The sequence below is a fragment of the Carlito syrichta genome, unplaced genomic scaffold, assembly GCF_000164805.1.
Source record: "Carlito syrichta isolate Samal-C Ts95f unplaced genomic scaffold, Tarsius_syrichta-2.0.1 Scaffold131125, whole genome shotgun sequence".
Classification (NCBI taxonomy): domain Eukaryota; kingdom Metazoa; phylum Chordata; class Mammalia; order Primates; family Tarsiidae; genus Carlito; species Carlito syrichta.
The window spans coordinates 123,475-148,463 of record NW_007075221.1 but is presented as its reverse complement, the minus strand read 5'-3'; the positions used below and the strand labels follow the sequence as shown (position 1 = coordinate 148,463).

General features: G+C 48.6%; 1 protein-coding gene across 1 annotated transcript in view; it reads right to left on the bottom strand.

The window, feature by feature from the left end:
* Positions 1-23,803, bottom strand: part of TBC1D30 (TBC1 domain family member 30) — an 85,397-nt gene extending 61,594 nt beyond the window's left edge. Inside the window, exons 1-2 of the mRNA XM_021708149.1 lie at positions 23,713-23,803; positions 20,759-20,923 (exon numbers count right to left, since the gene is read on the bottom strand). Coding sequence (XP_021563824.1) covers positions 20,759-20,923; positions 23,713-23,803 — 256 coding nt within the window. The remainder of the gene's footprint in view (positions 1-20,758; positions 20,924-23,712) is intronic.
* Positions 23,804-24,989: the final 1,186 nt, after the last annotated feature.

The following is a 24,989-nucleotide window of genomic DNA, read 5'->3' as shown; positions in this document are numbered from 1 at the left end:
CAGGGAGGGCGGGGCTCATCAGAGACTGGCATTTTCCAACGTGCGACATCCAAACGCATCTCCACACGGTGGCCACACGGTGGCTTGCTCACGCCAGCCCCAAAGGAAATGACGTGATGTTACTGCTCATGCCACAGCGTTTACTGGATGCAAAAACGCCAAGCAGCAGGTAGAAAAAAACCTGCTGCTGCTAGTCGTGGTGGCCCACACCTGTAATCCCAACACTTTGGGAGGCTGAGGCGGGAGCATTGCTTGAGCTCAGAAGTTCAAAACCAGCCTGGACAACATAGCAAGACCCTGTCTCTACAAAAAATAAAAGCTTTTAAATGAGCTGGGTATGGGGGTACGCGCCTGTAGTCCCAGCTACTCGGAAGGTTGAGGAGGGAGGATTGCCTGAGCCCAAGAGTTCGAGGCTGCAGTGAGCTGTGATCGTGCCACTGCACTCCAGTCTGGGTGACAGAGTGAGACTCTGATTCCAAAAAAAAAAAAACCATCTGCTGCATTTTGAGGAGGGAGACAGGGTTAGCCGTGCATTTAGAACCAGGTGGGCCACATCTGGCTGTTGAGGGCACGATGACCTGTCTGGACAGAGCCTCTGAACTCACCGTCTTTGCTAGTCTTTTGCTGCCTGATGCATGTTTCAAACCTTTCCTCTGTCTTTCTTTCCCACTGGCATGACAGAACCCGACGCCCTCCATCCCTCCTCCCCTGAAGGTCGCACTGGCATGATCCATTAATAGACGCTTCTGGATAGTGGCTATCCCTACCTGGAAAGGTCTCAGGGGCTCCAGCATCCTGTGCCCTGCACGAGGCTGCACCAGATGAATTCTCAGGTGGCCTCACGCTCCGGAACTCTAAGACGTGACAACACCACGGAGTCCACGCACATGTCGACCAATGGAAAAGTTCCCATCCCAGCAGGCCCTGGTGCGGCCCCTTCCCCATTGATCGGGGATGGCTCCAAACACGACGTGGGCAAGCTCGAGCCCTGCCCGGCTGGCCTCTCTCACCTTCATGACCAGTGAGTGCATGTGTGCGCACGCGCGCGCGCGCACACACACACACACACACACACACACACACACACACAGTAGCTCCAAACCGCCTGTCCATCTCTCCAGCTGTCCGCGTGCCCAAGGAGCCCCCTCGGTAACAGATGCCGGGAGGAGTAGGAGGACACAGCCCTCCCCCAGGAGCGGGGGTGGGGGTGGAGAGACATGTAAAGAAACACTCATGAAATATGACCGTGCTCTACTAGAAGTATGGGGAACGGGAGCTCCGAGGAGGAAGGCTTCATCGATTCTAACAGCGGAGGGGCCGGCGAGGGTCTGCCCAAGGAATCCAGGACAAGCCTGTGCCCACCTCGTCACCAGTGAAACCCTTGGGTGACACGTGATGCCAACACCCCTGCTGTGTGAACCAAGCGTAATGTGGCTTTTGTCCCCACCCCTTGACTGAGCTGGAAACTCCTCTGATATCACTTTCAAAAGGCAGGTCGGAGCCTGTGGGTTCAAGACCAGCAAGGGCAACTTGACGAGACTTCGTCCCTACAACAGATAAAAGATTAGCTGGGCATGGTATAGTACACCTGTAGTTCCAGCTACTTGGAAGGCTAAGGCAGAAGGATCACCTGAGTCCTGCAGGTTGCGGCTGCGGTGGCCATAAGTGTGCCACTGCACGCCAGCCTGGGCAACGGAGTGAGACTCCAACTCAAAAAAAAAAAAAAAAAAAAAGGAAGGCCGGGTGCCGTGGCTTGCACCTGTAATCCTAGTACTTAGGGAGGCTGAAGTAGGAGGCTGACTTGAGGCCAGAAGTTTGAGACCAGCCAGGGCAACATAGTGAGATCCTGTCTGTACAAAAGATTAAAAAATAAAAAATGAACCAGGTGGCACCTGTAGTCCCAGCTACTTGGGAGGCTGAGGTGAGAGGATTGCTGGAGCCTGGGAGTTCAAGGCTGCAGTGAGCTGTGCCTGCACTCCAGCCTGGGCCACAGAGCCAGACCCTGTCTCAGGAAAAAAACCAAAACAAACAAACAAGCAAAAAACCGCTGCAATGTCTGTTCATCTCCTTTTCCTGACTTTATTGCCCAGGCTGGGACTTACTGATTTTTGTTGTTGTTGCTGTTTTGTAATGTGAAAAGCCCCAGCAGCATTCCTAAGTGCCTTACACAGGCAAGGATGCACATGCTGAGAAAAAGAGCTCTAACTCTCACTCCTGTGGGAATCAGAGCAATAAGAGGAAACACAGTCAGTGTCCCAACAGCCCATAGACGTCAACTCACTTCACTCTCATAGCTCCCCAATGGAGTGAGGATTACCATCGTCCCCATTTCACTGGTGAGAAAACTGAAGCCCAGAGGGGCTGAGGAACCTGCACGAGAGCGCACAACTACAAGAGGCTGAACTGGGACTCAAACCTGGGAAGCCTCCAGAACCCATGCCCTCAACCAGCGCCCCCTCCACACACCCCATCAGCTCTCCAAGGCATACCCCAGAAGCCCAGACGTCTGCTGCCTTTTTCCACTCCTGCTCCTAAGAAAGGTGCCAGAAGCCAGACCCGAGGCTGGCAGGTGCTGGAGCACACAGGCTGATCCCTGGAGAAGCAGTCCCAAGGAAGGAGGACCAACAGAGAGGCACTGCAGACACAGAGACCACTCTGGGACATCTGCCCACCACTCATCCATAGACTAACTCCTTAATGAGTCAACAAACTATGGCCGGGCACCGTGGCTCATGCCTGTAATCCCAGTACTTTGGGAGGTTGAGGTAGGAGAATCATTTGAGCCCTGGAGTTTGAGACCAGCCTGGCCATATAGCAAGATCTCATCTCTACAAAAAAAAAAGTCGGAAAATTAGTTGGGCATGGTGACATGTACCTGTAGTCCTGGTTACTCGGGAAGATGGGGTGGAAGGATCACCTGAGCCCAGGAGGTCGAAGCTATAGTGAGCCGTGATCATGCCACTGCCCTTCAGCCTGGGCAACAGAGTGAGATTCTGACTCAAAAACAAGCAAACTTCAAGTTTGTTTTTTTACAGTAGGAGGTCTCGGTCATCTAATGCCACTCACACAAGTCCCTCCATCAAGAATATCAAACCATCCTTGACTTGCCTGAAATTGAGGAACTTGCATGAGACTGTACAGCTATAAGAGGTTGAACTGGGACTGAAGCCCAGGCAGCCTCCAGAATCACCCTCGCATGAGGGTGTCGCATGAGGCACCCTCACATAAGTGTTTTCCCCCAAAATGCACCATTTGATCATGAAACATTGAAAGGTTCATTGGAACACTAGGCTGAAACATGGCATAGTTAAAACCACCATGTGTTAACTGATTGCATTGGAAGAATGGCTTTGGGATACTTCAGGATGCCAACACATACTGTGGAACATGGGAGTGGCCTAGAAATCCATTTCAGCATGCCAGCACGTCCATTAGAACCACTAATTGCAATTTGGGGGTTTGCTTCTCTGACTCCTCATTTTTCTGAGAGCTCACTGAGGACTCTTTATATTTTCATCTTTGTACCTCCATATCCTGTAGGTACTCAGCACAGCACTTTTGAACTTATAATTACATATAGACATATACTCACTTAACATTTTGAAGTACTTTCCATTCTGTCTTCAAAACATTCCTTAGAGATAAATCAGGCCAATATTATTGTCCATTCACAGGTGAACAAAGGCACAGAAAATTGGAATGGCAGCTGAACAGAGGTGTGGAGATAAGGCTTTAATGTTTGGCTTTCAAGGAAAGATAAGATAGTGTGTTTCAATGGCCCCATTAAAAGCTGGGCAAAGGACATAAACAGACGCTTCCCAAAAGACGGCAGACAAGCGGCCAACAAACACATGAGAAAATGCTCGGCATCACTAATCATCAGAGAAATGCAAATCAAAACCACAGTGAGAAATCATCTCACACCAGCCAGAATGGCTACGAATGATAAGTCAAAAAACAGCAGGTGTGGGCACGGTTGCAGAGACAAGGGACTGTGCATGCCCTGCTGGTGGAAACACAAGTGAGGTCAACTCCCGTCAGGAGCAGTGTGGCGATTTCTCAAAGCACTCAAACCAGAACTCGAGCATCACCCAGTCATTCCACGACTGGGCATATACCCAAAGGAGCATGGAGGCTTCTACCAAAAGACCCCAGCATGCATGTGTGTATCACAGCACTGACCACAAAAAGCATGGAACCATCCCTAGATGCCCATCAACAGTGGTCAGGATTTTTTTTAATGTGGTCCATTCTAACCCATGGAATACTACACAGCCATAGAAAAGAACAAAATCACATCCTTGGCAGTCACATGAATGCAGCCATTGGCCCTCATTCTAAATGAGAGAACGCAGAAACAGGAAACCAAATGCCACATGTTCATACCTTTTTTTTTTTAACTGGAGTGTCACTCTATCACCTAGGCTGGAGTACAGTGGCACACTCCCGGCCCCTGCAGCCTCGACCTGCTGGGCTCAGATGATCCTTCCGCCTCATCCTTCCAAGTCGCTGGAATTACAGATGTGTGCCACTACGCCGGGTTAATTTTTTTATTTTTTGTAGAGATGAGGTCTTGCCAAGTTTCCCAGGCTAACCTTGAACCCCTGGGCTCAGGCAATCCTCTCGCTTCTACCTCCCAAAGTGCTGGGATGACAAGTGTGAGCCACTGCACCCAGCTTGTTCACACTTATAAGTAGGAGTCAAACACCAGGCACACACGGGCACAAGGATGCAAACAATGGACACTGGGGACTCCTGAGGGAGGAGGGAGTGAGAGAGGGGGTCAAGGGTGGAAAAACTGCCTACTAGGGACCGAGTTCTCTATGTAAGTGACAAGTTCAGTGGAAGCCCAAGCCTCGCCATCATGCAATACACCCATGTCACAACCTGCACATGTTCCCCTGAATCTAAAATAGAAGGTTTTTAAAAGAGCATCTTTCTACACTGATCGAAATGGCCCAGGCGGGGTGGGAAGAGGGACGAGGAGTGGCGATCCCTCAAGCAGGGATGACCGGCCCAGGGGACCCAAGGATGGCCGGACAGTCATGCCATAACAGGAGTAAGGCCGCCCGCACAGGAAGGGGGAGAGGACAGCCTCTTCAGATAGCCTGCATTTTCTGTTAAGACACAACTGGGGACAAAGGCCCCCAGCTGAGAGTGACGAGAGAGAGAGAGAGAGAGAGAGAGAGAGAGAGAGAGAGAGAGAGAGAGAGAGAGAGAGAGAGAGAGAGAGAGAGAGACAGAGAGAGAGAGAGACAGAGAACAGGATGTGAAAGGGAGGGCGCAGGATGGCTGGTGGCACCGTGGTGGTGGCAGCCACATGTCGAGAAAGAGAGAGAGAGAGAGCGGCCGGCGTTCTGGGTGTCTTGTCAGCTAAAGTCAGCTAGCCAGGTGCAGTGGCTCATGTCTGTCATCCCAGCACTTTGGGAGACAGAGGCAAGAGTCCACAGGTTCAAGACGCCCCCTGGGCAACTAGGCAATAAATCAAAACATTAGCCAGGCATGTTGGCATGTGCCTGTAGTTCCAGTTACTTGGAAGGCTGAGGCAGAAGGATCACCTAAGCCCAGCAGGTCGAGGCTGCAGTGGACGTGAGCGTGCCACTGCACTCCAAACTGGGTGACAGAGTGAGACTTCAACCCCCCCCCAAAAAAAAGTTAATTAATTAATTAAATAAAGTCAGTTGGGTAGATGCAGACACAGAGGCTCAGGGATTTGGGTTGAGTCAGAGCCAGGGATTGCCAGGTGAGCATGACAAGTGGAACATGGAACAGGTGAGGTAACATGTGTGTGTGAGTCATAACAATGTCCATGAACTCCAAGCAGGCCCAGTAGGGAATCCAGCAAAGGACCTCTGGCGATCACTGCTGGTCAGATAAACTGTACAAGGTGACAGCACAGGAAGGGTGGAGCTGCACAGGGGCTGCACAGGAAGTGGAGGACAGTCTGGGAGTTCCCAGACTTTTCTGCACATCAGAACAGCCCAGGGAGCTTAACATCACCATGTTTGGATCACACTCCCCGCCAGTTAAACCTGTGTGTCTGGGAGAGGCAGCCAGGCGTTTGTGGCTTTTAAACAGTCTCAGATGGCCGGGCACAGTGGCTCGTGCCTATAATCCCAGCACTTTGGGAAGTCAAGGCAAGAGGATTGCCTGAGCCCAGGGATTCAAGACCAGCCTGGGCAACTTGGTGAGACCTCGTCTCTACAATAAATTAAAAAAAAAATTAGCTGGGCATAGGAGCGAGGAAGGCTGAGGCAGAAGGATCGTCTGAGCTCAGCAGGTCAAGGCTGCAGAGGCCATGAGCGTGCCACTCCAGCCTGGGTAGCAGAATGAGACTCCGACTCAAAAACAACAACAACAACAACAAACAGTCTCAGGTGACCCCAGTATGCAATGAAGTATGAGAATACTGGAATCATCTGTTGTCTCTGCAGATGGGAATGGTTTTGGAAGATTTAAATGAAATTCCTACAAGTCAGCATTCAGTGTAATTTAAGTTACATCACCATCTTATATTTTGCTTTTGACTGAAGATCTGCCATGGGAGAAAATGCAGTTAAGTGTCCTACAAAATAAAAAAGTTTTTTCATGAGGGGGGGAGTATTTCTACTAATCTTGCATTTATACTTAGTATAAAATAACGTCAGGCCAGGCGCAGTGGCTCACATCTATAATCCCAGCACTTTGGGAGGCCGAGTTGAGAGGATTGCTTGAGCTCACGGGTTCAAGACCAGCCTGGGCAACCTGGCGAGATCTCATCTCTACAATAAATGAAAAAATGTGCTGGATGTGGTGGCACACACGTGTAGTTCCAGCTATTTGGAAAGCTGAGGTGGAAGGATCTCCTGAGCCCAGCAGGTCGAGGCTGCAGTGGCCATGAGCATGCCACTGCACTCCGGCCTGTGAGACAAAGTGAGACTCTGACTGACTCAAAAAAAAAAAATGGTCACTATACGTGTGTGTGTGTGTGTGTGTGTGTGTGTGTGTGTACACAGGGGACTTCTAAGAAAGGGTTCTCTTGGGTATTTTATCGGCGCCCATCCCGGTGGGCATCGTTTTGGGTCTTACAGGCTGTGCTACCTTCTGGCCATCTAAGCCGCCACGTGGTCCTCAGGAGAGCGGGAGAGAGTGAGAGCACCCCCTGCCGGCCTCTGGCGGGGGTGAAAACCAGACTCCTGACAACCCTGGCCGGCTGGGCGAGTTCCAGCAACACTCAGCCCCTTCCAAGCTACCCTTTGCTCAAACAAAGGTGGTGGGTTAACAGAACCATTATCTGACTCTCTTGTAGCTCTAAACTATCATGACTACATTCAGAAAGTTGTTTGGTTGGTTTGTTTGTTTGTTTTTTCCAAAAAATCAGTTCCCTTTATGATGAGGTCACAATTTTTCAAAGCCACAGGAATCTCCTGGAAGTTTGGGATTCAAAAGTTTTGTTTTGTTTTTGTGCAGTGGCAAGCTCACCACCACCCCAGCGTCGACCTACTGGGCTTCAGCGATCCTTCTACCTCAGCCTTCCAAGGAGCCAGAAAAACAGGCGTATGCTACCATGCTCAGCTCATTTTTGATATATTGTAGAGACAAGGTCTCACCATGTTGCCCAGGCTGGTCTCGAACCCGTGGGCTCAGGCAATCCTTTCGCCTCGGCCTCCCAAAGTGCTGGGATGACAGGCTGAGCCACCAAGCCCTGCCGGGGTTCAAAAGTTATTACAGTACTTTCAAATGTGACACAAATCTACAGTATTTATAAGAATAAATAAATGATGACAAAATGAAAAAAATAACTCTTAGCGATAAGGTCCTAAAAAGTTTAAAGAAAATGAGGAAAACTCTTGCTAAAACACATTGTAAGCAAGATCAATCAGTTTCTTTCATCTGGTCATATCCTTGCTAAGTTATTCCAGGAGACACCAACCTGCTTGTTATGTATCAAAAACATACCTAAAATGGTTATTTTTTTTTTTTAGACAGGATCTTGCTGTGTTGCCCAGGCTGGAGTGCAGTAGCATGATCATAGCTTACGGCAGCCTTGAACTCCTGGGCTCAAGAGACCCTCTCGCCTCAGTCACCCAAGTACCTGAGACTATCTTTTATTTTTTTGTAGGAATAGAGTCTCAATATGTTGCCCAGGCTGGTTGCAAACTCCTGGGCTCAAGCAATCCTGCACTGGTCTCGTGAAGTGCTGGGATTACAGGCATGAGACCCACACCTGGCCCTAACACTGTTATCCATGTTGACAAATGTGTGATGAAATCCACAACTGTGAGGTCAAATTCCAAATTTAAGGCAAATCGATCTTAATCCAAATGTAACTTTTCACCTCTCAAAATATACGAGCTTATGGACAAGGAATAGGCACATCTGAGTTACGATGGCAGATTGGGAAAAATGCAGCTGGTTTTGATCCCACCAGAACCAAAATAAAGAGATTAACTAAATGACTAAAAATAAAGAGTTTTTTAAGTCATAGTCCACAAAAACTGAAGGGAGGGGCAGAGAGAACAGTAACAGGTTGTGAAACGAGAAAGGCATACAGACAAGACAAGTAGAAACCAACCCCGCACATCCAGGAAAGCCAGACACTCAGCTGGCCAAAGACAGCTGAGAACCCAGCCTACAGAAGACCACACACTCCGCAGAAGACTCAGGGCTGGCAAAGGGTCTCCAGGAGGCTCTGGACGGGATCCCAGGGGAAAGCCGTCAGGAAGCAGCTGGGTCCCTAGTGCCCTCTCCATGAGGCTGGACACCCACCCACTCTCCACCCCTGCAAAGCGTGACGGTTTTATTACTGAAGAGGGGCCGGGCATAGTACCTCACTCCTAGAATCCCAGCACTTTGGGAGGCCAAGGTGGGAGGACTGCTTGAGCTCAAGAGTTCAAGACCAGCCTGGGCAACATGGTAAGACCTCGTCTCTACAATAAACCAAAAAATTAGTCGAGTGTGGTGGCACACACCTGTAGTTCCAGCTACGCGGAAGGCTAAGGTGGGAGGACCATCTGAGCCCAGCAGGTAAAGGCTGCAGTAGCTGTGAGTGTGCCCCTGCATTCCCGCCTGGGCGACAGTGAGACTCCTACTCAAAAAAAAAAAAAAAATCAAAGTACATACATATAAAGACAATTTCACTCATGCACAGTTCCCAAAATTTACCTTGAAAGAATATGGGAAACAAAATAAAAAGAATGATCAAGAAAGAGGAGGCCAGGCTGGGCACAGTGGCTCAAACCTGTAATCCCAGCACTTTAGGAGGCTGAGATGGGAGGATTGCTAGAGCCCAGCAGTTCAAGATCAGCCTAGGCAACATAGCAAGACCTCATCTCTACCAAAAAAAAAATTACAAAAACTAGCTGGGAGTGGGGGCACGTACCTGTAGTCCCAGTTACTCGGGAGCCTAAGGCAGAAGGATAGCCTGAGTCCGAGAAGGTTGAGGCTGCAGTGAGCTGTGATTGTGCCACTGCATTCTACCCTGGGCGACAAAATGAGACCTCAACTAAAAAATAAAAAATACAATCTTAAAAAAAAAACGAAGGAAAGAAAGAAAGAAGAGGCCAGCTATAGTGGCATATTCCTAGAGTCCCAGTGACTTGGGAGGCTGAGACAGGAGGACGGCCTGAGCCCAGGAGTTCCAAAACTGCAGTGAGTTATGATGGTACCACTGCACTCCAGCCTGGGTGACAGAGCAAGACCCTGTCTCTTGAAAAAAAAAATAAATAAGGGGCCAGAAATGGTGGCCCAGGCCAAGGCAGGAGGATCGCTTGAGTTCGAGGCCAGCCTGGGCAACAGAGTGAGACCCCATCTCTACAAAAAAATTAAGAGGCAAGAAGAAAGCATGGAATAACGGTTGCAAGAGACCCAACACAGGAGACAGACGAAAAGCCTCCCCGGGGGCGAAGTGAGACCCCAAAGGACAGCTGCATGCCAGGGAGAGCACAGCCAGTCCAGACGCAGGCAGTGAGACTCCAACAGCAGCTGTGTGGCTTCCTGCCCCAAGACCGTCCTTCCGCCTTAAGGACAGACCGCTAGGAGAGCACGTCTGGATTCTTACCTGCATCTGCTTATCTTGCAGCATGTGATGAAATGCCTGCCCCACTCCCCACCCGCACCCACAGAAGAGGCATGCTTTCATCTACCTTTTTTTCTGGTTCTGAGTCAGAGGTCTCACTCTGCTGCCCAGGCTAGAGTACAGTGGCACAATGAAGAAGTACCACAGCCTCGACCTCCTGGGCTCAGGCAATCTTCAGCCTCTTGAGTAACTGGGACTACAGGTGCCACCACACCCAGCTGATTGTTTATTTTTTTGTAAAGACAAGTTCTCGCTATGTTGCCCAGGCTGGTCTCAAACTCCTGGGCTCAAGAGATCCTCTCGCCTCAGCCTCCCAAAGTGCTGGGATTCCAGACATGAGCCCCCACACTCGATCGCTTTGACCCAGTTCTCGGAGCAGAAGCAAGGCTGTGGGTGCTTTGGCTGAAAAACAAGGAATGGCCACTCTCCGGCCTGGCCAGTTATTCAGTAGCTAGTCCAAGCACAGCCTGGCGGATGTCACAGGCTCCGTTGATCACCCTGTCCTCTGCCTCCCCAGAGGGACTTTTGTAGACCCTCAAAAGGAACTGGGCTGGGGCCCAGAGATGGCTGGGTTTATCTTCCAAGAGCTTTTCCCTAGGACAGCAACATTTCCTGGGCCCTGCATGACTAGGCTTGAGCTTGCTACCCATATTGCTTATGGCCTCTATACAGCGGGGTCCCCAACCCCGGGTGAGTGGCCTGTTATGAACTGGGCCACACGGCAGCTGTGAGCGGCGGGCGAGCCAGCAAAGCTTCATCTGCGTCTACAGCCGTGGCTTGCACATCCGCCCAAGCTCCACCTCCTGTCAGATCAGCAGCGGCGTTAGAGTCTCATAAAAGTGCAACCCCTATCGTGAACTGCGCTCACAAGGGATCTAGGATGCGGCTCCTTGGGAGAACCTAACGCCTGACAGTCTGAGCAGGAGCCGAGGCAGTGATGCTGGCACTGGGGAGTGGCTGGCTGCTAACGCAGATGAACAAGAGCAGGGAGGTCGGGTTGCACATCCCCCCACCCGATCTGTGGAAAAATCCTCTTCCATGAAACCAGCTCCCGATGCCAAAAAGGTTGGGGACCGCTGCCATACAGGACATGGAAAAGTATAAAGAAAAGCAAGGGGAAGGTTAACCCATGTGTGGGGGCGAGAGAGGAGTCCAGCCAGCGAGGAAGGGACAGACAGCAGCAGCACAGACCTGTATTGATGCTCTTTAAATATTCATAGGAGCGGGGTGGTGCAAGCCTGTCATCTCAGCACTTTGGGAGGCCGAGGCGAGAGGATGGCCTGAGCCCACAAGTTCAAGACCAGCCTAGGCAACTTGGCAAGACCTCGACTCTACAGTAAATCAAAATTTTAGCCAGGCGTGGTGGTGCACACCTGTGGTTCCAGCTACTTGGAAGGCTGAGGCGGAAGGACCGCCTGAGCCCAACAGGTCAAGGCTGTGGTGGCCGTGAGCGTGCCACTGCATTCCAGCCTGAGTGACAGACAACTCAAAAAATAAAAATAAAAAATAAATATATCAATATGTATCAAACACTCTTCTTTATGATGATGCATCTATGGTAAAAGACATTTTAGGTCATAAGCGACTCCTTTCTAAATTATTAGACTGGGTTGGGCCAGGCTGAGTGGCTCAGCCTGTAATCCCAGCACTTTGGGAGGCCAAGGCAAGTGGGTTGCCTAAGCCCAACAGGCTCGAGACCAGCCTGGGCAACTTGGTGAGACCTCATCTCTACAATCAATCAAAAATTAGCTGGGTTTGGTAGTGTGCACCTGTATTTCCAGCTACTTGGAAGGCGGAGGCAGAAGGATTGCCGGAGCCCAGCAGGTGGCCGGGAGCATGCCCCTGCACTCCAGCCTGGGTGACAGAGTGAGACTTCAACTCAAAAAATAAAAATAAAAGATAAATAAATATGTATAGGTGTATCAAACACTCTTCTTTATCATGATAAAAGACATTTTAGGTCGTAAGTGACTCCTTTCTAAATCATGAGACTGTGTTAACATCTTGGAAAACTAAAGGAGCTCACAAAAGTCTTCCTAATTTTATGCCTAGAAATGTGAAAAGTTACGTGAAATGGCAAATACCATATAACTTACCAAAGCTGATACAAGAAGAAGTAAAAGATGCAGATAATCCTGTAGTTATTTTAAAAGTTGGATCCATAATTTCAAACCTTCCCACAAAGAAAACTTCAAGCCTAGATGTGTTTACCAGTGAATTCGACCAAATATTTATGAGAGAAGTAATACACGATGTAATCTTCTCCAGAAAAGTGAGAAAAGAGAACACATTCTATAATTTTTTTCATGAGGCTCCCAAAATCTGACAAGAATGAGAATTATAGTCTAATCTCACTCATGAACACAGATAGATGCAAAAATCATAACCAGCTCTCTCTCTATATACATGCAAACCAAACCCAGCTCTCTGTATATATACATGCAGTAGATAGATAGATGATAAGCAATTGATAGTTAATAGATAAAGAGATAGATGATAAATAGATAGATGATAGATGGAGGGTTGATAGATGACTGATAGATAGATTACGCACAAAAGATTCCATCATGACTTTGTTAGTGTTTTCCAAGAATGTAACGTTGCTTTAACATTCAACAGAATCTACAAATTTCAACATGTAATCATCTCGATAAAGCCACTGGCCAAGAGAATTTCCTTCATTTGATGAAGAAGCTCCACAGAAACTTTTTAGCAGCATTAGGCTTAGGGATGAAATAGTGAAAAGAAAACTTTCCTTCCAAGGTTTTGCACAAGACAAAACTGTCCATCCTGTTATCACTCCTATTGTTCAACATTATCCTGGAGTCCTAGCCAGCACTCAAGGCGAGAAGAAGAAAAGAAAGAAGCCAAGAGAGTCACAAAGCTGACAATATGCACAGATGACAAAAACTGCATGTTAGAAAACACAACAGAATTGACAGGTACGTTCTTAAATCAACAGAAGAAGGTTACGGGAAACAAGACCAATAGGCACAAAGCTGCATTCCTATGGACAAAAAACAAACAGAAAGTGAGGTTTTCAGAAGATACCGATTCAAACGGCATCAAGTAACATCACCTACCTGAGAATAAGTCTAGTAAAAGCTATGCAAGAGCTCTCCACAGAAAACTATAAAGTGCTATGCAAATAAAGTTTAAAATAACATTGGAAGGATATACTATATTCACAGATTGGAAGACCCAACATTGTAAAGACATCCTCCCCCCAAGAGCCAAGAAAAGTCAAAACAATCTTGAAGAGCAAGTTGTAAAAACAAACACCATCAGCTATTATGAAGTGCAATCATTCAGACAGTGTTGGCTGGGCCTGTCATCCCAGCACTTTGAGAGGTGGTAGTGAGAGGATTGTCTGAGACCAGGGGTTCGAGACCAGCCTGGGCAACTTGGTGAGACCGTGTCTGCATAATAATAATAATTAAAAAGACGGTGTTGTACTGGCACAAAGATAGGAAAATAAAAGAGCAAAACAGAGTAAGAGCCTGGAAACAGACCCACACACAGCCAGACATCTGATGCCACACAAAGATGACGTCACAGACTCTCCGATAAACAGGTCTGGCCCCATTCCATTTCCATATGAACAAAAATGAAATCCAGCTCGCTCATTTCACACAAACAACATGAATCCGTCCAGGTGGATCTAGTCTAGGGATGAAAATAACAAAGCTTCTAGAAAATGATATATCTTTGTGACTTTGGGGTTAAGAAAATAAGGATTTTTAAACAAGATAGAAAAGGCACCAGCCGCAAATGCAGGGCTGGTGACATGATCTGTGAGTCGTGTGTTCAGAAGTAAGAAAGCACTTCGAGGCAGTGACAGCGGAGCATTGAACCAAGTCTGGAGCCCTGTGACCATGGAGCTCGGGGTGACCATGCAGATTACACGCCTGGGAAATCTGCCCTGTAAAAACGCTGAAGAACTGGCCAATTGGACTACATAAAAATTAAAAACTTGTGTTCATTAAAAATGACTCTCTTACCAAGCACAGTGACTCACGCTTGTAATCCCAGCACTTGAGAGGCTGAGGTGAGAGAACTGCCCGGGAGTTTGAGACTAGCCTGAGCAACATGGCGAGACCTTTACAATAAAAAAAAAAAAAAGTCAGCTGGGTGTGGTGGCACATGCCTGTGGTTTTAGCTACTTGGCTGTGCTAAGGATCACCTCCAGCCTAGGGCACAGAGTGAGATTCTGACTCAAAAAAATGACACTCTTAAGAGAGTGAAAAGCCAAGCCCAAAAGACTGGGAGAAGTTACTTGCAACATGTGCATCTGACAAAGATTCATTCAGAAGACATAAAGAACTCCGACGAATTCTCAAGAAAAAGGCAGACAGCCCAACAGGAACACGGGTAAGGGGAGAGATCTCAACAAGTAGCGCACAAACAACAAGCATCCCAACAGCCAGTAGACGTGTGAGGAGGGGCCGAGCTACATCAGCAACCACCAAACAAAAATTCCACGACAGTCGATGAGACCTGTCACTACGTTGGTGCTGCCCTCTGTAGATCCGTCTGCTCCTTCTCTTCTCTCTTGAGAGTGTTCATCAGCTTCTTACACACACACAAAAGAACTGAGTGGTTGGTTCCTAGTGAGCCCCTGACTCCATGGGCCACGGAAAGTGCACAATGGCCTTTCCGGAGCTGTGGACCGGGAAATGCGTTCTTTCCCTCCGAGTGCTCAGCGGGCGGCCACTCTGGCATTGCGCAACACTCAGAGAAGCCCAGCCGAGAGCCGGAATCGTGTCCCTGAAGAGGCTACCTGAGCATGTCCCTCTGACGGGGCTCTCCCAGAAGGCACATCCCGGGGCTTATAATTATGGGAGCCAACCGAGGTCCTCTTCGCTTAACTCAGTCTGTGTTGGCTTTCTGTTCTCACAACTGAAAGCAGGGTCCACTACCACAAGAAAACAAAACAGTTCACTGAAAAGCAGTGCATTCGTCCTTGAAAGGGATACTTTTGACTACTGTATCCCAGTGGCATCCACTTATGATAAGGGACACCAAAAAGGCAGGACCCAGAAATGTCAGACAGTATCATGACTTTGCAAAAACTGCATATTAAAAAAAAAAAAATGCATGAATAAGTATTCTAAAATACGAAGTGATTATCTAGAAAATAATTTTTCTTTTTACACAGCTGTAGTTTTCAAAGTTTCCGTGAGCGTATTACACTTAACGCTTTTTATTATAATGTATGTAATTCACATACCATAAAGTTGTACAGCCATCCCCACTACCTAATTCCAGACCATTTTCTTCATGCCAACACAAAACCCACACCACGAACAGCCACTTCCCATGTCCCTGTCCCAAGCCCTGGCAACCTCTGTTCTACTTTCTGGCTCTAAGTATTTGCCTATACAGGATATTTCAAGTGGACTCATACAATACGTGGAGTTCTGTGCCTGACTTCTTTCACTTAGAATAATGCTTTTGGCCAGGCTCAGCCTGTCATTCCAGCACTTTGGGAGGATGAGGTGAGTGGATTGCCTAAGTGCGTGAGTTCAAGACTAACCCGGGCAGCTTGGAGAGACCTCATTGCTACAATAAATCAAAAATTAGCCAGGCATGGTGGCACATGTCTGTAGTTCCAGCTACTTGGAAGGCTGAGGTGGAAGGATCACCAGAGCCCAGCAGGTCGAGGCTGGGGTGGTCATGAGTGTGCACTCCAGCCTGGGTGACAGAGGGAGACTCCCTCAAAATAATAATAATAATAATGCTTTCAAGGTTCATCCATGTGGTACATGAATCATATGCTTCATTCTTCTGGGCTGAATATTATCCCACTGTATGGATAAGACACATTCTGTATATCCATTCACCCAAGACAGATATCTGGGTTGTTTTCACTTTTGTCCGTTATGAATAATGCTGCCATGAGCATTCGTGTACAGGTTTTTGTGGACACATATGTCTTCAATTCACCTAGGAGTGAAATTGCTGGCTTGAATGTGTTGTTTTTATAATTTAAGAGAGAGGAGAGAGAGTGAGAGAAAGATGTTTTTAGTGGAAAGCATTGAGTTTCAGTGCCACCAAACTCAGAACCACACAAGTTCCTTTTCCTGCCACACAGAGGACAAGGTATTAATGTAGAGAAGACAGCTACAGAAAACAAGGCCAGGTGTGGTGGTTCACGCTGGTAATCCCAGCAGTTTGGGAGGCCAAGGCAGGAGGATTGGTTGAGTCCAGGAGTTCGAGACCAGCCTGGACAACATAGTGAGACCTCATCTCTACCCTCCCCCCCAAAAAAATCAAAAAATTATCTGGGAGTGGTGGCATGTACCTGTAGTCCCAGTCAATCAGGAGGCTGAGGCAGGAGGATCCCCTGAGCCCAGGATATTGAGGCTGCAGTGAGCCAGGATCAGGCCACTGTGCTCCAGCTTGGGCAACAAAGTGAGATCCTAACTCAAAAACAAAAAAAATCATAATATCTGAAGCAATCTCCTGATCAAATATCACTTTTATTCTTCTTCCTGTGTTTTGAAGCTTTTGGGTATATTTTCCTACACACCAAACTACATCCATCCAACAATCCAGTTGGCCAAGAAAAGAGAGAGCACTGATTCCATTTGCAAGCTCTGCTGAAGTGTCACATGCTAGAAAATGTGTGTGTTCCTCTCGCTTGACTGTATTCCAGCAATGCTAGAGTCATCTGTCTACGTACTCACAAAGACAGACCCTCCTTGTCACAATCCACGAGGAAAAGTGTGGGCTTTGCGATGCCTATCTTAAATTCCATCTTGGCCAGGCACAGTGGCTCAAGCCTGGCATCCCAGCACTGTGGGAGGCTGAGGCAAGAGAATTTCCTGAGCCCAGGAGTTCAAGACCAGCCTGGGCAACTTGGCAAGACCTTGTCTCTACAATAAATTAAAAAATTAGCTGAGCGTGGCAGTGCGTGCCTGTAGTAACAGCTCCTTGGAAGACTGAGGCAGAAGGATCACCCGAGCCCAGCAGGTCGAGGCTGTGGTGGCCATGAGTGTGCCACCGTGCTCTAGCCTGGGCAACAGAGCAAGACTACGACTCAAACAAAAATTCCATCTCAGACGCGTCTCAGCTGTGTGGCCCCAGCCAGAAAACTTAACCTTCCTGAGCTTCAGTTACCCAATTAACTGTGCCTGAGGACACCCACCCGTTTGGAGTCTCTGAGAAACAAAAGCCAGCGTGGCCTAAAGCCTGCTCTTCCCGAAGTGTGACAGCGGCTGCCACTGTTGTTCATGTTCTTGTTCGTATTCACTGTGGTTACCCTTAGAGGAACGGTAAACACAGGTAGAAAGGCGCTCTTCTACAAGACAAGCACGGGCCTGCTCCTCTTATGCGCTCATCCCAGTTTAAAACAGACAGATCATCCCATAAGGCATGGCGGAGGAAACAAGAAAGTCCAAGTCACAGCGTCATTTGTGTTAGAAACAAAAATGATCGCATCGTTTAGGTTCATGAGCTGCACCTACTTAGGATTCTTACTTCAAGGTCGTTATATTCCCTTTGATGCGGTAAGAGGAAACAGCCTATTTTAATGAACAGTCAGACTGTTTTATCCTATAGCAGATCATGGAAGGGAAAAGTCATTTAGGCAAAGAATCACAGGCATCCTATCTAGCTGGGGCATAAGTCGGGGCTACTGGACTTCTGGATACTACAAGAGGGGACCCAAAAATAGAATTTGTTTATAAAAGATCGTGTGTTGATTCTCATATGTTTACACTCCATCGCTTTCAAAGTACTCTCTTGGATGCAACACACTTAGCGAGATGCGTTCTCCACCACCCAAAACAGGTTTTGAACTCATCTATTTTGATGCCTTTTAGCGCTTCTGCTGTTTTTTGTTTCGCCTCTTCCACATCGGCAAAACGTTTCCCTTTGAGGACTTTTTCATCCAGGAAACAAGGAAACGTCCATCGGGGTGAGATGAGGTGACTAGGGAGGGTGGGACACAGGGGTCAGGCTGCTGTGTTTAGTCAAAAATTGCTGAACACTCAATGGGGTGTGGGCAGGTGTGTTGTCATGGTGGGAGAACCAGGCACCTGTTGGCCACAGAAAAATTCCCTGAAGCCGAACGCAGACTCTCACAACAACACCAGCTGGTCCATGGAAGCCAATGGGTTCCTAGAATACTTACCTAGCAGGAGATTCCTGTACTACAAGGAGCCCGCCCTCCAAAAGATAAATTCGGTTTTTGAGGGGTCCCCCCCTCGTAAATACAAACACGTCAACATGTTCCACTAGAAGGCATCACTGCCAGTCACTGCTAAGATGCCAGCTCAGTTCTCCCATGTGGCAGTGAAATCTCAACTCTGTAGAGCCCTAGTTAGATGGATTATGATTGGTTTTAAGGAAGGAGACAAAAGTTGGAGAACTGGAATCAGGCCTTCAGTCATGAAACATCCGGCCTCTGCAGCTCTAAAATGGATAAGTAAACATTTAATCAAATGTGCAACACTGTCAGTATCAAAATACAGTATCATATGATGGGAATGATCATTCTAATGCAGTCTTTGTTTGTTTGTTTTAGAGACAGGGCCTCGCTCTGTCACCCAGGCTGGGGTATAGTGCCATGAGCACAGCTCACTGCAGCCTCAAACTCCTGGGTTCAAGCCATCCTCCAGCCTCAGCCACCCAGATAGCTCAAACTACACCTAGCTTAATGCAGCTATTTCTTAACAAAAAAAAAATTCTGTTTCACTCACTTTTGGTCTTATCACTAAAGAGAGAATTAAACTCTCAAGGGAGGCAGCCAGGCAATCCAATACTCTGTGAAATGCAACACCCTGGCAGAAATTAAAGAGACAAACTCTAAAATGCATAGGAAGGAACCCAAATTAAGTCGGGCACTTACAGGCACTTTTTTCCTAAAAAGACCTAATGCCGGTTGTTCTATCAATCACGTCCATTTAGATTCTGAATGATTACCTATCCCCAGGAACTACCCACAGGATCCACCAATTCATGACCAGGTCCTGCCTGACACTCCTCTATCTCTCCAACACCTTCTCCGTTTCGCTTCTCCCTTCCCAGGTATCGAAAAGCTACGCATTCCCTATGCTGTGTTCCTAGCCTCTGGGGCAGACACTGAGGATGGGTAGGATACAAGCACATCAAAAGGAGAAAGTCAAAGTCAAGGCCTCTCCTAAAAGGAGGGGGAAATATTTTGATTTGTCACGTGTGGATCAATCAGAATTCATGGACAGCCATCAGATGCTTATAACACAAGCCAACTTTTTGTAGCTAGATAGATACATACATACATACACACACACACACACACACTTCTTCCTTCTGTCGCCATTTCAGACAAGGGAGTGCCTGGCTCTGCTGAAAGCCCCGTTCACAGCCAGTCTGCTGGATGACATCCCGCTTGGTGGGAGACATGTGACATCATTCTGATGACCAGGTAGCACTGTGTTCCACACCCATAGGTGAGACCTTCCTTAGTAAACAGCAGGAATCATGGTTGGGGTATAAAAAGCAAAACAAGAGCACGAAGACACCAAATTTTCTTTTCAGGATAAACATAAGAATAAAATTTAAGCCATTCTTTTTATTCTGAGGGTTGGAGTCTCACTTTGGGTTGCAGTGGCACGCTCACGGCCAACGCAGCCTTGACCTCCTGGGCTCAGGTGATCCTTCCATCTCAGCCTTCCAAGTAACCACAGGCACGCACCACCATGCCCAGCTAATTTCTTGATTTTGTGATTTATTGTAGAGACGCAGTCTCACCAAGTTGCCCAGGCTGGTCTCGAATGCCTGGACTCAGGCAGTCCTCTCGCCTTCGTCTCCCAAAGTGCTGAGAAGACAGTCATGAACCACTGCGCCTGGCCTTAAGCCATTCATTTTATCTGAAACTAATCAAGCCCCAAAAACTGTGTCATGAAAACACACACATCTTAATTTGCAACTTAACAACAACAAAAAAAGCACGCTAGGAGGTGTCACCTTACATATAAAATATGACAGAAGAAAGGAGCACGATGAGGCAGCTGTCACATGCACCGAAGAGCGGCCACGGGCATTCGAAACACAGCACGCATGCCCACATGCACTGTACCTGAACTCCCTGCTCTGCCACGCTGCATGTCGACAGAAAAGCAAGACAAAAACAGGAACACGTTAGCAGGATGGACACACGCCCTGGCGCGGAGAGTCACAGAACCAACTCCCACGCTTTCCTATCCAGCATCCAGCAGGGACCAGTCACAGAGCGATCCGCGTGTAGCTCGGCTAAGAAACCACGCAGCTCTCAGTCGTGAGTGGATTACCCGAGAGATGGGTTTCTGTCATTCTCAGAAACCAGAGCACATTGCTCAGAGCCTGTCCATGAGAATCTCCTTCTCTAAGTCGACTCTTTAATTCCCTCACGGGGCAGCACACAGACTCGAAAAACAAGGATCTACCTTTTAGGCTGTGTCTATCTGACGCCGTTTTAAAAATAAGGATTCAGGTCATCATTCAGCACCAGGTCAAAATGACCCCTGGCCAGGTGTGGTGCCATCCCAAACGCAGAATAAAGCGGAGATGGTGGCGCCTGCCTGAGGCCTGCCTTTTAACTGGAAGGGAGGAGGCTGTCTGAGTTGCTGAGTTCTCGGAGCTGAGAACAGAAGCGTGAGTTGAAAACGTCTCGGCAGACTCGAAAGCCCGATGACCACCAGCCCGGCCTTCCCGACACGCCCGGCGCCCAGCACTCACGTCTCTTCTGCGACACTGCCTGCAGGCAGGCCGTCACCATGTCGCAGTTCCGCTGCACTTTGTGCAGGAGCCTGTCTTTGCGCTTCAGCTGCCGGAGCAACTGTGCCGACTGGACCCCAACTCTGTAGCTCAGCTCCTGGAGGAGGGTCTTCAGTTCACCGGTATCTGTCAGAAAAGGAGAGAGGGGAGTCAGAGCCACACACTGAGAGGAAGACACATTCCAGCATGAGACTCATCCAGAGACGGATATCTGGGCCATCCAATTAAACCCCCTAATTCTAGGGTCTCCCCCAAGACTGCACGTCTGTGTTCAGTTTGGACATTCTGGTCCTCTCCTGCCGGATCCATGAGACAAGGCACTGTAACATAAATTTTCTCCTGGCTGGGCACAGTGGCTCACACCTGGAATCCCTGCACTTTGGGAGGCTGAGGCAGGAGGACTGCTTGAGCCCAGGCATTGGAGACCAGCCTGGGCAACAAAGTGAGACCTCTTCTCTGCAAACAAATACGTTAAATAGCTGAGGCCGGGTGCGGTGACTCAGGTCTGTCATCCCAGCACTTTGGGAGGCCAAGGTGAGGGGAATGCCTGAGCCCATGGGTCCAAGAACAGCCTGGGCAACTTGGTGAGACCTCATCTCTACAATACATCAAAAAATTAGCCGGGCATGGTAGTGCAACCCCGTAGTTCCGGCTACTTGGAAGGCTGAGGCGGAAGGATCACTTGAGCCCAACAGGTCAATGCGGGGGTGGCCATGAGCATGATACTCCACTCCAGTCTGGGCAATGGAATAAGACTCTAACTCAAAAAAAAAAAAAATTAGCTAGGCATGGCGGCGCTCGCCTGTGGTTCCCGCTACTGAGGAGGCTGAGGCAGGAGGATTGCCTGAGCCAAGAAGGTCGAGGTTGCAATGAGTTGTAATCATGCCACTACACTCTAGCCTGGGCGATAGAGTGAAAACCTGACTCAATAATAATAAGGCATTTTGTTCATGCTAACAGGGTTGACTGCAGTAAGACTGAAACGTGGGCAAAACAGATCCTCACAGGGCTTATAAACAATTCATAGCGTGGTCACTCACGGAGTCCACCTGCAAATCTGCACTGTGACCTCTTCTTTTTTTTTTTGGAGTTGGAGTCTCACTCTGTCGCCCAGGCTGGAGTGCAGTGGCATGCTCAGGGTCACCTCAGCGTCGCCAGCTGGGCTCTGGAGGTCCTTCCCCTCAGCCTTCCAAGTAGTCGGAACTACAGACGCTTGCTACCACGCCTGGCTAATTTTTTTAATTTATCATAGAGACAAGGTCTCGCCAAGTTGTCCAAGCCAGTCTCAAACCCGCAGGCTCAGGCAATTCCCACGCCTCGGCCTCCCAAAGTACTGGGATGACAGGCCTAGCCATCGGCCGTGAGCTCTTCTTTAAACTTTAGCTTGCCAGTTTCCTCTTCTAAAAGGAAATTACGAATCCCTCAAATTCCCTTGGTAACGAAAAGCAAACAGACTTTTAAAAAGAGAAAGCCAATTCATAATTCTTCAAAACTGATTTCTTTTGCCACACAGAGACACTCTGCAAACAGCCAGATGACTGTCTAAAACGAGGTGGCCTGACTCCAGCCAAAGTCCCAGTCAGGGCAGGAAGGTGGGAGCCATTTGTAACAATCAACTGGGAAAAAAAATCTTCACTAGGAAGTCCAAAGAGGAAGATGAACACTGTTTGCACAGGGTTGAGAATGCAGACAGGTTTATTCTTTTCCTGTTTGCTTTTTGTTTTTTTTTTTTTCTAGAACCAGCTAGGCTGATTTTACAAAGAGGACAGGAGACTCTCTCTCCTCCCCACCTCTGGCAATTTAGCACAAGGACATCACTTTCAAGAAATGTGACGGTGGCTTAGATACACACAGGCACAAGGATGGACACAACAGACACTGGGGACTGCCAAGAGGAGGGCCAGGGAAAGGAGTATGGGATGAAAAGCCACCTACCGGGTACCATGTCCACCACCTGGATGACACGCTCGGTAGAGCCCCAAGCCTCACCACCACCAATATACCTACCTAACAAACCTGCATTTGTACCTCTTGAGTCTAAAATTTGAAGGGAAAAAAAAGCTGGGCATGGTGGCTCATGCCTATAATCCCAGCACTTTGCGAAGTCGAAGTGGGAGAATCATTTGAGCCCAGGAGTTTGAGACCAGCCTGGGCAACATAGCGAGAAGTCATCTCTACAAAAAGTTTCAAAATTATCTGGCCATCGGCCAGGCGCAGTGGCTCATGCCTGTAATCACAAAACTTTGAGAGGCTGAGGCGAGAGGATTGCCTGAGTTCAGGGTTCAAGGTCAGCCTAGGTAACTTGATGAGACCTCATCTCTACAATAAATAGATAAATAAATTAGCCGGGCATGGCGGCACACTGTAGTTCCAGCTACTTGGAAGGCTGAGGTGGATCACCTGATTCCAGCAGGTTGAGGCTGCAGTGGCCATGAGCGTGCCTGGGCAACAGAGTGAAACCCTGACTCAAAAAAATAATTAAAATATTAGCTGGGTATAGTGGCATGTACCTGTCATCTCAGCTACTCGGGAGGCTGAGGTGGAAGGATTGCCTGAGCCCAGGAGGTCGAGGCTACCGTGGCTGTGAGCACGCCACTGCACTCCAGCCAGGGCAACAGAGTGAGACTCTGGATCAAAAAATAAAAAGAAATGTGACGGTGGCTTGCAAGTTTTCCACGCCTCATCTCATTTTGTAGACTGAGACCTTGATAGATCTGAACAAAAAGACAGCCACAACTGCTTCATGGCTGAAGGGCAAGCTGCTATGAGGAGTGGAGGGGGGAAAAAACCTCTCCGCTGGAACAGGAGCACAGAGCCTGAAGGCCAAGGCCATCTCAGAGCAACCTCTCCAGGCCATTGGAGATGCCAGCGGCTAAATCCTGCAATGAGGCCGGGACTCCAGGGCCTCCACTCACTGGCCACCCGGAAGGAAAAGTGGAAACACCTGGTGAGCTCCCGGAACCCGGCGCCCAGGCAGAATTCACACGCTCTGCTTCGAAACCGCATTATCGAATTATTCTGCCTCACTCGCTAAAACACTAAATGGTGTGACCAGGGAAGGCCGGCTTAAAAAAAAAAAACAAACCAGTCCTAGGAGTCGCCATTCCCAGCACCCTCTAGGTGACTTTGAGAACCTGTGCTAACAGCTGTTCAGGTGATATCAGAACCTGGACTGTCTCCCCTAGGGCCTCTGCAAACACCTGGGTGGGAGAATGGGAGGCCGGGGAGGGGGACCCGCATGCTCAATCAACTGAGGCCACCACTCGACAGGGAATGGGAGTGCTGGGGACATTTATAACAAAGTGTTGGCCAGACTCAGTGGCTCACTCTTTGGAAGTTCACTTCAGGAGGCTGAGGGGAGAGGATCACTTGAGGCCAGGAGTTGGAAGACAGCCTGGGCCACAAAGTGAAACCCCATCTCTGGGGGAAAAAGTTTTGTTTTGATTAGTCAGGCATGGTAAGTAGGGAGCCTGTAGTCCCAGCTACTGGCGAGGATGAGGTGAGAGGATCGCTTGAGCCCAGGAGTTTGAGGTTGCAGTGAGCTATGATTGGGTAGCTGCACTCCCACCTGGGTGACAGGGTGAGACCTTGTCTCAAAAACAAGTTTTTTTTTTATTAAAACATTTTTTTTTAAAAAAAGAACCAAGTATTGGTGCTGAATCTGCCCCTCCCTCACTCCCTGAGGGCACCCGAGTCAGATACACATACAAGTCCCAAACTTAGCATCTGAGCACTTCACCAAGAAGCCCGGGTGCTCAGCCCGGGTGTTCTCAGGTGCTCAACTCAAGTGCTCAGTCCTGGTCCTCAGCCCAGACGCCCCCAGGTCCCCAGCCCAGGTCCCCAGCCCAGACTCTGCCCAGATGCTCCCGGGTACTCAGCTCAGGTGCTCAGCCTAGATACTCCCAGATGCTCAGCCCAGACTCAGCCCAGACGCTCCCAGGTGCTAAGCCCAGGTGCTCAGTCCCAGATGCTCCCGGTCCCCAGCCCAGGTGCTCAGCCCGAGGCTCGCCGGGTCCCCGGCGCGGGCGCGCGTGTGGCACACCCATCCTGTCCTGAATGGATGCAGGGATTTGTACGTGAGAGGACACATTGTAAGTAAATTTCATAGAGTAGTTTAAACTCCTTTTGGTGTAAGTCTCCATCACTTTGTGTAAAATATTCCTACTAATTCTGATGGTTTGTGAGATTTGAA